The sequence below is a fragment of the Pseudomassariella vexata genome (assembly GCF_002105095.1).
Source record: "Pseudomassariella vexata strain CBS 129021 chromosome Unknown BCR38scaffold_4, whole genome shotgun sequence".
Classification (NCBI taxonomy): Eukaryota; Fungi; Ascomycota; class Sordariomycetes; order Amphisphaeriales; family Pseudomassariaceae; genus Pseudomassariella; species Pseudomassariella vexata.
This window is the reverse complement of record NW_024467959.1, coordinates 1,667,708-1,681,599: the sequence shown is the minus strand read 5'-3', so window position 1 is coordinate 1,681,599 and position 13,892 is coordinate 1,667,708. Positions and strand designations below refer to the sequence as shown.

Sequence of the window (13,892 nt, the reverse complement as noted above, 5' to 3'; positions counted from 1 at the left end):
TACTTTCTGATGCTCAAAAGGTGCCCGAAGTAGACTAGTTCTGATAATTTACCCCTTGCACCGTCTCGTTAACTGACCCAAAACTTGGATGCAAATGACGTTTATTTTGAAGATACTGCCAAAAGCAACCTAGCCATATAGTTATCTTTGATTATCGAAAGCCCGCAGAAGCCCATATCCCAGTCGAGGCTGACAACAATGTAAATGCTACCGCACAATGGGGGGAGAGGAGGGGAGGAAGGGTCTTGGCAGAGCCGGTGCCGCCCCAACCCACATAGTCGCCGTGGGTAGATTCTTTGTGACCTTATCGTCAACCTCTCCTCAGGTCCCAATTGACGGTCGCGTCGTTCAACGTCCAGACAGTAATTGCTGATCCATATCGCACAACTCGTCTTCAGCCTTTCGATGGGTGAGTGCTCGCCCCTAGCCGCTATAAAATGGGAGCCCTTTGAGCCATCGAGTAAGTAAAGTCTTTCACCGAGATCTCGAGCCCCTCCATCCACGTGGATCGCGTCGTGTCGCGACTGTCCACTTTTCAACCGAGAGACCTCTAACTCCCGCGAGCTTTGCCCTTCTTTTCCGATGCTCTCTAACTGTGGGTTAATCGATGCCAACGGCGAACAGGGGTTGAAGATTTGAGAAGAAGGCGGCGCCCGCTTTACGCTGCAGCCGCACATGCTGCCAATATTGAGAGGAGCGCTTAGAATCAACATTGCAGGAGCACTCTCCGCATGGCGACCTCGCGCTTTACTCCCGCCGAACGAGGGAGACAGATGGCGTCCCCACGACCCAAAACACGAGACTCCAAGGATACCCTGTGTCGCAACATTCTAATTTATGGCAAATGTCGGTACGAGAACCAAGGTTGTGCCTTCAACCATGACCAAAATAAGGCCGACAGCTTCGAGAACAGCATGAAGAAATCACTCAACGTCGACTCGCCTGCCTTCACACCTGCTCAGCTCCAGTCGGGCACCAAGAAGTTCACGTTTTCGTCGCAGACGGTTAACGCCACGCCCTTCACCCCCAAGGGCGGCGCTCAAGATGGAGATGTCTCTGGCGGTGGTGTCTTCAACCCTGCTGCCATCAGGGAGTTTACTCCACAGGTCCCCCAGAACTATGACCTGCACGCGACTGGAACCACAAATGGCGTCACACCTGAGGCAAGTGGCTCCGTCCATGACCCTTTCTTCGCCATGAGCTCCATGGCGCAGACATTGCCTGCAGCCCAATACAACCCATATGCAGAGGACCAAAATCACCTTGCCGCAGCTGGCGGCTCGTACTACACGTCTCAGACCGGATACACAGCCCCTATGCAGCCTCTGCAATACCACCTCTATGCCCCAACCGGTCCCTACAAGCAGGACCTCACTCCATACCAACGACAGCCACACGACTTCTTTTTGCGCGAGGATATCAGGGAGGAATTGCACAAGAAGGCCGATGCTACCAGACAGGTTTTGCCCAATTCACAACTTCCAACTGTCAGCAATCACTACCATAGCCTTGTTCCATTGGACACCCCGAGGTCTGGCGCCAATTTCTTCGGCAACTACGTTAGCTGGGTCTACAAGGCAACTTCCAAGAAAAATGGGCATACATATTGTCTCAGGAGACTACAAGGTCTTCGCTTGAACAACGTAGAGTCGGTCAGGGGAATCCAAAGTTGGAAACGTATAAGTAATGGCAACGTTGTATCGGTCATCGAGTGCTTTACGTCGAGGGACTTTAGTGACAACTCTCTCGTCTTCATACACAACTACCACCCACTGTCGAAGACCCTCGCAGAGCATCATTTCAACACAGCTCAAGGGAGCCGGTATACGCGACAATTCTCAGTCCCCGAAAGCATTCTGTGGAGCTATATATGTCAGATTTGCAATGCACTCAAGGCTATCCACGCCGAAAAGCTTGCGGCGCGCTGTATCGACGCCAGCAAAGTCATTCTTACAGACAAGAACCGCGTACGACTCGGAGGCTGTGCCATCCTCGACGTGTTGGATTACGAGTCCACGCAGCCATTGGTGGATATGCAACAGGAAGACTTCATTCAACTTGGAAGACTAATTCTGAGCATCGGCACAAACACACCAGCTCTCGGCAGTCCACAGACTGTCATTCCACAGAGCGCTCTTGAACAATTTGGTCGCACTTACTCTGTAGAACTCAGAGAGCGGGTGATCTGGCTTCTTTCCCGTCCGTCGCCTCAAGAAACGGCACAGAAGAATATACTTGAACTGGCATGCGGCCTATCTAGCCATTTTGTCGACTGCTTCGACACGTCCCTGCACGCGCAGGATGAGGTCAATTCCAACCTCATGAGGGAGCTCGAGAACGGCAGAATAGCCCGACTGGTGATGAAACTCGGCACCATCAACGAGCGCCCCGAGTTTGACAACGACCCTAGCTGGTCCGAGAACGGCGAACGCTATCAGCTCAAGTTGTTCCGCGATTACGTTTTCCACCAGGTTGATAGCAGCGGGCATCCAGTGTTAGACCTGGGACACATGATCAGCAGTCTGAACAAACTCGATGCAGGTATCGATGAGCGAATCCATCTCGCCAGTCGTGACAACCAGACCGTGTTCGTTGTCTCGTACAAAGAGTTAAAGAAAATGGTGGCAAACTGCTTCAACGAGCTCGCGAAGCCACATGGAAAGCAGGCCAGTCGAGGGTTTTAGCAGAAACCTCAAGGCCAGCCGCCCAGCCCGTTATATCTGCCGGACAGCGGGGGCCAGTTGGCGAACGCGGGTTATCAGCAAGTATATTACGGCTACCAGGGGGGTTCAGGAGATCAGTGGACGCAACATAGTGAGCAAGGGGGCCAGGAAAAGCAGAGGAATGGAACTGGGGAGCAGACCAATCTAGTGTACCAGAGCCGAAGATTCGGCTCACACACAATTGAGGGCCACCATATCAGTGAACGAGGTACACAGACGACGGGCAGTTCCGTCAGTGAGATGGAGTCACAGCTATTTCACAAGGTTAGCAGCGAACCGTCAAGTCTAGGGCGCGAGGAGCAGTGGTGGCAGCATCAGCAACAGCAGAAAAAGCAAAACCGTCGCAAGCATGCGCCGGCTCGAGGACTAGTACACTATGGGGGTATTTCTCCCGACGAGCAACGGACCAGTCAGGGGTACTCTGCCCAGCATGCCAGCCAGGAATTTTAGAAGAAGTTCCGTTGCGAAACCCATGTCTCGGCGGGCTGACCGAAGGTGCAAGATAAAGAGAGAGGTCGAGGTCCCGTTCTCAATGATTGAACTCTTTGTTAGATTTCATCAAGGGCACTAGAAACTTGGTATAGGACTATAGGATAGGCTAAAAAGGACGGATGGATCGATAGTGCAATGGAGGGGAGGGGGAAACGAACAGGTGAGACAAGCAGGCAGGTGGATAGGGGGAGAATGAGCGAGTAAATATTCCCTTTTATGGGGAGAAGAGAGGATTATGACTGTTTGAAACTGAGTAACTATCAGTCATGAAATGGTTTACTTCAGTGACTCTGGAGTGCGCTGTGAAGTGAAGAAATGGGTTGGGTGGCAATTGTGCTTTGAGACGAATCCAGGTCAATACCACGCAGCCCAGACTTTGGTTTGAGTGATCAGCTTTACCGTGAATTTTCTTCATCCCCTGTCTACTCCGTGGGTCGCACGAAATCGAAGTGAGAGTAACTCCAGGGGGAAGTGCGGCGGCAGTGCCAAGACGCGTCGATCATGTTGGGGGCCTCATGTTTAATTAATCTAAGTGTCGTACGTTCTCACTCAAGTACTCAAGTGGTATGTATTCCCCATCTCAGGGGGTATCCACGAATAGCCTATCCCAATACATGCCAGCTTCCCAATCCTCAATTTAGCCTCTTAAGCAGCAGATGGGCGATGCTTGGCCTCATAAAGTACATGGGTGTATGGTGATTGCAGAGCTCGTTGTATGCCGCTCGTCCGCCACATGCAAGTGAACTTACTTGCACCCTTTTTGGGTATTGTGTATCCACTACTTTCTTATCTAAACTTAGGCAGTTGCAGGTCTATTCCCACCTGGACGCCCCTTTTTGCATATCTCATGACGTTTCGGTGCCTCTTCTGTGGTGCAGCATGGGGCTTCCGAAACTAGACTGGGACTAGCTCAATCCTCATCCTGCTGCGCATACGGGTTTGGAATTTCCTCGCTGCCGTCGCAGGGACTGATGACGACGAGAAGCGTGCCTCTCGCGACGACGAGGCCCAGGCCTCGAGTACTGTCGTTGCCTTCGTCGTCTGTAGCCACCAGCATTGTCAGTTAGGTATTCATAATGCACGGAAAATTTGCCCCGATCATTGTAGAAAAACTTGAGAAAAGAAAGAGATATAATCATACCTCGAACCACCTCACGCCCGTCGTCCAGCACCAAGTTCATCAGGGCATCATAGCCCTTGAGCGTGCCCGTCACCTCGCGGCCGCCGTTGAACTTGACTGTGATGCGCTTGTCCATGTATTTGCCCAAATCAAGAATGTTCTCCTTCTTGGGGCGCTCGCGCTCGTGGTGGTCGCCCGAAGCCCCGCCACCTCGTCCTCCACCGCGTCCGCCGCGGCCTTCACCTCCCCCCCGCCCTCCACGGTAGTTCCCGCCGCCGCCTCCGCCTCGGCCGCCACGATGGTGGGGTGGTCGGTCGGCCATTGTTTGTGTATGTGGGTAAGAGAGAGAGAGGGTGTGTGAGGATATGTCGGTTGGTGTGGTACGAGAAAGGTCTCGAGATGGACTGGAGATAGTTGCTCCGATGCGGCCCGAAAATTGCGGTGAAGAACACGGCTCAGCTAGATGCCAATTTAGGATTAGCAACGTGTGCTGGCTGCTAAGTGTGGTCCGAAGGCTAACGGATCGCAGGTTTGAGGCGGGGTTCTGGACCGGCCGTTTCGTGTCTTTGTCAGTCCAGTAATTGGATCTATGGCAAGGCTGGTAAGGAACGCGTCTGTCAGAATCTTTCAGAAGCTTCGCCTTGTTCGCTGAGGGAAATGCTGTTTGTTCGGGTCCAGCAATGCGATAAGATTGTCGTTTTTTAGTTCCTGTTGCCGCAAACTACAGCGGGGGAGCTTTGCTGTTTCGTTCCAAAATTTTGGGGCTGATTGTGGAGATCTTGCAAGGCTACCAAAGGCCGGGATTGGGGAATTACGATTTTGCACAGAGGGTGGGTTGCTGCAACATAAGTTCGGGAACACTGACTTTGACATGGACCAGGAATATGGAAACAGCACAAACTACGGGGTAGCTCGTTCAACTGCATAGGGCAAATACGTGTTGAAGTCACCTCAAGGTCGATTTAGGTTGATTTGGACCTCAGGTTGACAACCAGTGTTGACTTGAGTATTGGTGATATTAGGATTATTCGAGCAGTAAAGTACTGCGGCAGCCTCAAAAGAGCCGAATGAGCCATCGGCACTTGCATCTTCAGTTGAGAGCAACCCAAGGCAGTTGAATTTGCACATATGATATTTCCTACCATGGTATAGCTGACCTGATTGGGATGTAGGGGCAGTTTGTACGACTAAGCTGTCCGCCGGCTGCGTTGGATGTTTACGCGAACATTCATTGTTGACCATCAAACCCCGAACACTGGAGACCTTGTCGATGGGTCTGAGTTCCAGTCTAGAGATGCAGCCCGATGCAGGAGGACGACGCCAAGGTGATTAAAAAGTTGCTGTTTTCGAAGATCTTTTCCATCTTTTCCATCTTTTCCAAAAGCTTCTGCCAGCCGACATGGGTCAGACTCGCCCAAGGGGCCATTGTAGTATAGCTTAAGGGGTCCAAAAAGAAAATCAAATGATTGAGGCGAGGGAGAGAGGATGCGATTTGCCCATTTTGACGGATCGTCTTGTTGGAGACGGTGACGAGAACATAGGGTGAGATGGACCAAAATCGACTAAAACAACCAAGACTTGCTCGTTGCAGGCATTGGCTCGTGCTTGCCTCTTCAAACCGCTGCGCGCGCTCGCTCTTGCTTGCACTTATTAGGCACGACTCATCAACCTCGACCTTCTACTCTCTTATTTATTTCCACTGCGAACCCCGCCAGCCCTCATCCGCTGCGATTCTGATGATTTTTCCTGCCAGTTGAAGACAGTGGAGTTCATGAATCGGCAAGGCACCACTTTTCAACCTGCCTGTCTCTCGTTTTCCAACGCTGCTTGTGCCTCTGTTCATTTGATGTGGGGTGTGCTCGGTGAGATCCCACCAGCTCGGCACTCATTCCACCTTGCCGGCCGGCACCTTGTTCGCCTCATTGCGGGTTTTGATCACCGAGTTGCAGACGGCACAAATATGACCACCCGTCTCCCTTTACAATTCCATCATTAGGATACCGCCCACCTTGGTAGAGCCAGTCCACACCCCGCCAAAGGTCCATTCTCGTCGGGTTTGCCAGGTTGTCGAACACGCATGTCCAGATCCAGCCGTCATATTTTTCTTCGGGATACAACAGGACCGGGCCATTGGGTCGTCGGAGCCGGACGATCGGCAGCGATTTCCTAAGCGCAATCCGTAAATCACACATGGGGCGCATCACACTCACATGCCCATGGATGGTTGAGAATTCCGAGTATGGCGCATAATCTGGAATCGGAGCAGCACAAGCGGAAACGCAATGACGACGATAGTGGCGGCCAATCCGGTCACTCAGAGCGCATTCCACAACCTCCACCTCCGCAGTCAGGTACGTTGCAGTTTTATAGACATCTCCAAGGCTGGTTCTGGCACATCAATGTGGTTCAGATGGTGCACTGGTTCTAGCCAGCGACTCCAACTCACAACATGATATGTTTTAATATGATTCCTCCGTTCCACGACCCTGCTCCTCTCGCATATATTTTCATATTAATGCATTGGTCGCTCATGCTGTGCTGCATCATTCAAAACCACTTCCAAGCCTCGGGGTCCGGACTTTTTGGTATTCATGAAATTGTACTGACCGCCTTTCCAAAGGCAACGCAGTGCCTATCAATTACTTGTCCAAAGTCAATGCCGCGAAACTCAAATTGATACAGGGTGATGGGGACACCTTCTCAGATGTTTTGTCCCTTATAAATGATTATGAAGGTCTGTCACTCCTCTCTTAAATCGCTCATATCTGTCTTGTGCCGAGAGACATGGCTCATCGCGGTTGGCACCACTATAGCGAATATATATTGTGTCAAGCGGTTTAGAAGGCCATAATGGAGAAGATAACGAGTCCTAGTACCGTTTATTCCCGCCTCGAGTCTAGACCGGCGTTCTCATGAGGCGGCGGTCATAAGCCAGTCCACTGCGATGGGTCCTTTCTTCTTATCACCATTTTTCAGTTTGACCAACTCACTCACACCATGTTTAGGTGTATTGACCCGCCATGAAAGTCTCGCATCGAATCTTGGGGCCAAGCTCACTGGTCCTCGTCTGCTGAAAGCGATGGAAGGAGTGTTCGAGGGCTCCATCATCACCATTCCTTCTCAGACAATGTTCACCACCGATCCGGTGACTTGGCTAGACATCGTCGAATTCGCCAAGTCCAACCCTGGAGACTTCACCTTGACGACGGGATCCAATGGCGCGCGGAGTTGTCAATTTCCTTTGAAAGGTGTCCAGGTTGAGATCGGCGAAGACGACTGGCGGCTGATTATGTCGGGTGCTTTGGACCGCTTCAGACTTGTCCCGCCCCAGCCACTCGAAGAGGATGAGTCGGCAGAGCTCGCAACGCTCGAGATTTTAGAGCAACGGTTGCAAGTACTAATCAAAAGGGCGGATGAAGTTGCTCGTAAGGCTAGACAGCTTAACTATCATTTAAGTGGTCGAAGGGCAGCCATCAACGGCAGAAGGTCAACGCAACAGCCATCTAGTTCAGGTTCTGGATTCCAAGCTGTGAACCAGCCTGGTCGTTCTAGCGGCGCCAACCTTGGTTACGACTTACATGCCGATCTACTCCAACAATTCATCGCAAATACCTTATCGGCAAATCACCGATTGCCGTCCATCAGCTCTGTGCCCCCCACCCCAGGCACGCTGGCGACTGCGTCGTCTACCCCCCGAACTTCTATTCAACAACAAGTGCTCACTTCAATGAGCAATCGTCCGTCACCCAGCTACCACCCAGAACCGGCATACCGGGATGCTGAAGAGGAGCACCGAGCACTAGTCCTGGTAAAGGTAGAGAAGCTTGCGCGAGGAGACATCATCAACCCTCCCTGTGATAGATGTCGGCGGCTCAAGACAAACTGCATCAAGCACCTTACGGCGTGCCAGGGGTGCACCAAGAAGCACGCGAGATGTAACTGGAAAGGACTTACCGAAGAAGAAGTTGTAATTCTGAAGAGGGATGTCGGTGATGCTGATGATGACATTGGGGATGATGCTGGAGAGCGCATTCTAGGCAGCTGCTCTGGGACCGCCTCACAGACGGAAGATCCCAGGCGCGACTCCGACCGAAGCGACGATATTGTTACGAGCACACACGCGTCACGATTGAACGTTGGGCGCCATGCGGATGACATATGGAGAAAGGAGCCAAACCTGAACTCTAGACATGAGTCGATGGATATCGATGTCGACCCGAGAGACACAAGGGAACTACCCCGACGAAGTACCGAGTTCGAGAACCTTCGGCAGGGTCCCAGACCTAGAGAGCACGTGCTGTTAAGCCATGTGGCCTCGGTTGCATCGGCTGTCACGGACGCTGCTGGTTCTACTTCCCGTGGAATACCCCGCGGTTCCTAGTCAGAATGGCGTGATACCTTCCACGAAAACCGAGAAACAGGAACACCGAGATCGTTGTTTACAACTCCTACTCGCAACGCTCCTCTACCTTTCATGGGCCAGGGACAACTGACCCCGAGAAAGTCCTCCAGGAATGCCGATGGTCACACCGAGAGGAGCTCGAAACCTCTGGACGAATTTATCACCTCTCTGAAAGAGAAGACCGACACTCGAACAAGGGAGAAAGCGAGCCCGGGCATGGAGTCCCGCAGGGACGAGATGAGTTCTTTGCTTATTGGTACTACATTTGCGGAAGATGATTGGAGACGTCTGGATGAATTCCTTGAATCGCTGAAGGCCATGAGAACAAATGTTAAGAAGGGTGTTGGCATGTCTTGATATCTTTGGGAATCGCACATGTGCCAAAACCTGTGCTGAAGCAAACACGCCCTTACACCACTTGTGGAGATGAGGAAAGGGGCATAAGCTGAAGATATTGACGCGGGTTATCTGTGAGAATTAGAGAACAGAGGGCTTGTGCCGTATACCTTGCATACCTCGGCACTTGTACGCCGGACCATTACACTGAAGTAGATTGCAAATCGAACCAAGTAGCTCAAGCATCAACTGAGCTATCCAATACTAGACATATTTTCCAAATGTTCATTGCTTATCTTGACTGCTTACATGTCAACGCATTTAAAGAGGCACACAATATCAACTCAAAACTCGAAGACGTGGAGATAGCCGCTAGACAACATTTTGGACCTCTGTAAGATCTGGCAACAGTAATGTCACGATTAGCGTGATGGCGATTGGAAGTGAACGAACTCACGACAGTCTTTCTCCTGCTCTATGATGTTGCAACACAGGCTCATATACACCAACTTATCTACACTAACGCACATCTTGGCCTCAGTGAACCAAATCTTCCGTTGTACACGACTAATTTGAATGCGCCCCCGGCCCGGCACGCGAATACACATAATCTATAACCACTCTCGTAAACAGGGGCTTTCCACTCACGTCGTCCCAGAGAAATCTCTGAAGTCGGTTGAGCAATCAAACTAGTCTATAATTGCTATCTGTATCAGTCATGGCGGTGAATACCTAGTCAGTGGGAACACTCCTACTTACCCGGCTTGACGTAAACTGGTATCGCCTGTAGGTGGTTATTAAAAGTCACCAATCATGACACTTGTTGAGTCTTTTATCAGTGCCTTCTGATTTCGGAACGTCAAGATTATTCAATAAACAAATACGACACTGCAATTCGAGGCGCCTCTCTAGCCTTTGGACACACTGATGTAGATAACACAATTTTGTTAGTTCCATTCTACAATGGCCAAACTATCCAAGATAAAATACCTATGCACGTATTAGTAGCCAGATTCCCGATGAAGCATCTCGCAATTACTGTACTCGTATCATCACTTACAACTTCGTAACTATTAACAGGACACTTGTTCTACAAGCAAGAGTCGTATCTCTGAACTACCTCCAGACTCCAAAGATTGTTTCAATGAATTTATGATTCGATAGACATTTTATTTCGATGAGAGTATTGTGCTCACATCTCGCTGTTCTTCTCTTATTGGTCATATTATTTGATACTTCTTCCTTCGCCCCTCATCACTACTCTCTGTCGCGCTCCCCGCACTAACATGCCTCGTCAAGACGCCGGTAAGGGGCTTCGAAGTACTAATCCGTATACCGCCTCCTTTGTCCTTACCATCCTTAGACCCGTCGAAGCTCAGATTACTAGCGCCGCTTCCCCGACGTTTCTGGGTCCTGCCCGCTCTGCTGGCACTGTTAGGAGACGGAGTGTCACGCGCGGGAGAAAACAGAGCTGCATCAACCCCGCCCCACAAAGCAGACCTATCTAGCGAAGAAGAGGAAGCATCTTCATCAATGGCGCGGAGTGGCAGTCTCCGGTCGGGGGTCTGTGGTGGCTTTCCAGCGTCTAGGCCTTCGGGCGTATGACTAGATAGAGTCGGGCTAACCAAGTCTTCACGCGCTTGATGAGGCACGACCGATTCGAAGCCGCTGTCGTGTTGGCCGTTAGATAGGGCCGACGCGACATCAGATTCTACTGTGTCGCTACCGCGATTCGCGCTGCAGCTGTGCGTCAGCCATCTATTTTGATTGGCACAGATCGCAACATAGTAATCAGCAAGTCAACTCACTGCTTCTGAAATGAAGCCGAGGCATCAAGACTCAGAAATCTGGCACGACGGTAGCTCTCGAACTCCTCCTTAGTGTGCTCGGCGTCCGTAAAGCTATCCAAGGCATCGAAAACGTGCTGGAAAACCTGGGTATCAACATCGCGTGCCCAGAGGAAGTCAAGATGTTCGTAATGCGGAATCTCAGTCGCCACAGTTCGGTTCGGGAGTTCGCGCAACATGACCTTGATGTCGACGAGGGAGTCGCTACCTCCATACACGAGAATAATCGGCGTCTTGATGTTGCGCGTCGGGTACTTGGCGACCTTGGTGTACCTGCTCGAAGTACTCAGCGGCGGGTGTACGTCGTCATCGTACATCTGGAACGATTTGTTGCGAATAATCTGGAACCAGTGGACCACCGACTTGGTGCTGGTAAAGGAGTAAAGATGTGGGTATGCGGCCAATTTTTGAGACAAAGATATGTTGGTCGCTTTCCAGTTGAAAAGGAAGGAAAGGCCCATGTCGATAAGGCGAACGAATAGTGGTGGATATAGAACCGACTGCCACATGGTTGCTGATGCGAGGATGGAGCGACGCCCAAATAGGAGAAACAAGACTTGCGGAGAAGCTTTGATAAGAGCGTCAACTATTCCGTTGGACAAACCTGCCGGCGACATTGCCGGCGCGAGTGCGATGAAGACGTTGACTTGGTCGTTGAGCTTCGGGTGCACTGCCAAAGAGGCAAACGACTGAGCGGTGCCCTGAGAGAAGCCAATATATGACAAGGACGGTTGATTTGTGGCGTTGAGGATATACGCGATGGAATCCGGAATATCGTGGAAAGCAAACTCGTCGATCGAGAAGTTCCAGAATTCGGTAGTCGCTGGTGATACCTTAACAGATTTCTTCGAATATTTGTTTCCGCGATTGTTGCCAAACTGGAATGGTCAGTCAAGAGCATACCAACAAGAGCTGGGGCGCCTTACCCAGACATCGAAGCCTCTCTCCACCAAGGTGAATGGAAGGCATCTCTGAGCGTCAGTAAGACAGACCCAAACCTCGCTGTTCATAAGAAGTCCATGGTGCATGTAAATAACCCTCTTTCTGATACTGTTCGGTCCGCTGTTGACTTTCATATCCTCCTCGCCCTTTTTCCATGCTAGACGATGGAGCCCTAGCAGGTACCCGTCCTTGGTTTGTACGACGTGCTCTTCAGCGTTGTAGCCAAACATAGCACAGATGTCAACGAAATCAGACGCATTCCTAACCGAAGTCGAGATCGCTGGGGCTTGAGTTAGAAGCTTGTACATGCTAATATTCCTGGTCTGCTGAGCTTACACTTGCGACGCTGCTGTGCTCGTTTCTGCTCTGGCGATGTCAGTCGATTAAATAGTCGCCGCGAGACTGCGTAGAACAGGGAGAGGAGGGAGTTTGCTATTTCGGTTAATGTTAGTAATGGGCTACATTTTAAGAAAAGAAAAAAATGTCACGTACGCAGAGCGAGAGTCAGGATTCGAATGATAGCTTCAAGGCCAACAAGAAGGAACGAGCCCACGAGCGCGATGTATTCGGTTCTGTCGCCGGTCAGTATTGCTTTTTCAGCCAAGCTGCTCTCGCAGCTTAGATGTCCCTAGAGTTGACTAACGGGTTCAACCGTCCAATAAACGGCACGGCCATTGTGGATGTGTTGGCGCAAGGAACTGGGCTGCTGTCGAATTGCGGCAAGAGCTTCGGCGAAGCTGTGTGCTGTGTTATCGCGACGCAGCGAACATTATTCTGATGAGTTGGAAGAGTTGGAGAATGTACGGTGTAATGTGGATGGGATTCAGTCGTTGAAGATACACGGAGGTAAGTCGGTTGGTGATGTCACAAGCGAATAAGCGCAACTCAATTTCCCTTCTTGGAGAGCGATTGCCAGAGCGCCGATCAGCGACGAGTAAGGCAACAGGGGTGCAAGAACTTCAGAAGTCAAAGTCGAAGAAGGCACAATGAGATTGAGACCAAATGAGGGCAGCTGCGTGCGAGAATATAAACTTGGAAATTTGTTATAGTCTCCCTCTCTAGAGACTCCTAGAGACGTTTGAGGCGTTAAGCTAGGGGAAGCTCCCCCCCACATTTCATATGAACGGAATGATCGCGCCACTTTTCACAGTTATTACCCCTGCCGATAGTGCCTTACCTAAACCGCGGTCGGAAATGGGGGTAGCTGTATTATGGCTATGAACGTATTCCCTGCCTGCTAACCTTGCGCCCCACCATTACCTGAGGCCACACTTGCCCACAAGTGCTATGCAACCCCGAACGTGGGCACTGGAATTAGACCAATCGGAGTGCGGTAGTTTTAGTCGCTTCAGGCTGTAGAGATGAGCTGCGAAGTATCAACTTTTTGTCGCGCAACAACTTCATTGCGAGGCTCCAGCACCACCACTCATGCCAAAATGCCCAGCTCATGTAAAGAGATAAGTGCGTGCAACCTGTACCCTACTCCACTTGCGAACCAGTGACTGACTGGCCTTCGAACCCAGGAGCCGCGCTGGCGCAATGCCTTCAAGAGTCCGAGTGCGTCATGGTCCAGCGCCATTCGGCCGCCGATTGCCTACGAGCACCGCTTTCCGAAACGCTGCCAACGAAATGCCAACAGCTCAAGAAGGGGTTTGGCGAGTGCAGGAGAGGCATGATTGACATGCGCAAGCGCTTCCGGGGGAACCAGCCAATCACCTTCAAGAGCCTCGAGTCGACCGATTCTGGAGAAGGGTACCAGCTCTACGCGGGTCGATCCGCGTTCGGCGGTACCGTCAAGAAGACAGACGGGAACGAACCCGAGCCGAGGGACTGGCGGGAGGTGGAGAACGAGAAGTTCAGGAAGGAGCAGGAGGCGAAGGAGCAGAAGAAGTGAGGCGATTCGTTTCGCGGCCATGCACCGCTTGTACGAATACCTGTACATTACCATTAGGAAGACAGCATTGGGTGGCGTTGATGGTTCGTTATGAAAAACCGCGCTAGGCACGTATGTTCGCATGACTGTCCATGGA

The 13,892-nt window shown here is 51.3% G+C and overlaps 5 protein-coding genes across 5 annotated transcripts; 3 read left to right on the top strand and 2 right to left on the bottom strand.

Moving 5' to 3' along the window:
* Positions 1-731: 731 nt before the first annotated feature.
* Positions 732-2,684, top strand: BCR38DRAFT_337923 (PAB-dependent poly(A)-specific ribonuclease subunit PAN3; the record flags this gene model as incomplete). Its single annotated transcript, XM_040855569.1, has 1 exon — positions 732-2,684. One exon carries the CDS (start codon positions 732-734, stop codon positions 2,682-2,684), a length of 1,953 nt encoding a protein of 650 aa, XP_040718064.1.
* A 1,441-nt stretch (positions 2,685-4,125) lies between these two features.
* On the bottom strand, positions 4,126-4,657 carry BCR38DRAFT_336641 (uncharacterized protein; the record flags this gene model as incomplete). The annotated part of the gene is made up of 2 exons (XM_040855473.1): positions 4,126-4,256; positions 4,357-4,657. The coding sequence occupies 2 exons, from the start codon at positions 4,655-4,657 to the stop codon at positions 4,126-4,128; spliced, it is 432 nt and encodes a 143-aa protein (XP_040718063.1).
* Positions 4,658-6,574: 1,917 nt separating this feature from the next.
* Positions 6,575-8,341, top strand: BCR38DRAFT_325302 (uncharacterized protein; the record flags this gene model as incomplete). The annotated part of the gene is made up of 3 exons (XM_040854809.1): positions 6,575-6,686; positions 6,956-7,069; positions 7,341-8,341. Coding segments are annotated over 3 exons (1,227 nt in total), but the record flags the coding sequence as incomplete, so codon positions are not given.
* A 2,536-nt stretch (positions 8,342-10,877) lies between these two features.
* On the bottom strand, positions 10,878-12,537 carry BCR38DRAFT_337802 (Alpha/Beta hydrolase protein; the record flags this gene model as incomplete). Its single annotated transcript, XM_040855560.1, has 5 exons — positions 10,878-11,798; positions 11,847-12,142; positions 12,199-12,294; positions 12,355-12,434; positions 12,506-12,537. The coding sequence occupies 5 exons, from the start codon at positions 12,535-12,537 to the stop codon at positions 10,878-10,880; spliced, it is 1,425 nt and encodes a 474-aa protein (XP_040718061.1).
* A 761-nt stretch (positions 12,538-13,298) lies between these two features.
* Positions 13,299-13,756, top strand: BCR38DRAFT_336865 (cytochrome c oxidase assembly protein PET191-domain-containing protein; the record flags this gene model as incomplete). The annotated part of the gene is made up of 2 exons (XM_040855492.1): positions 13,299-13,323; positions 13,386-13,756. The coding sequence occupies 2 exons, from the start codon at positions 13,299-13,301 to the stop codon at positions 13,754-13,756; spliced, it is 396 nt and encodes a 131-aa protein (XP_040718060.1).
* Positions 13,757-13,892: the final 136 nt, after the last annotated feature.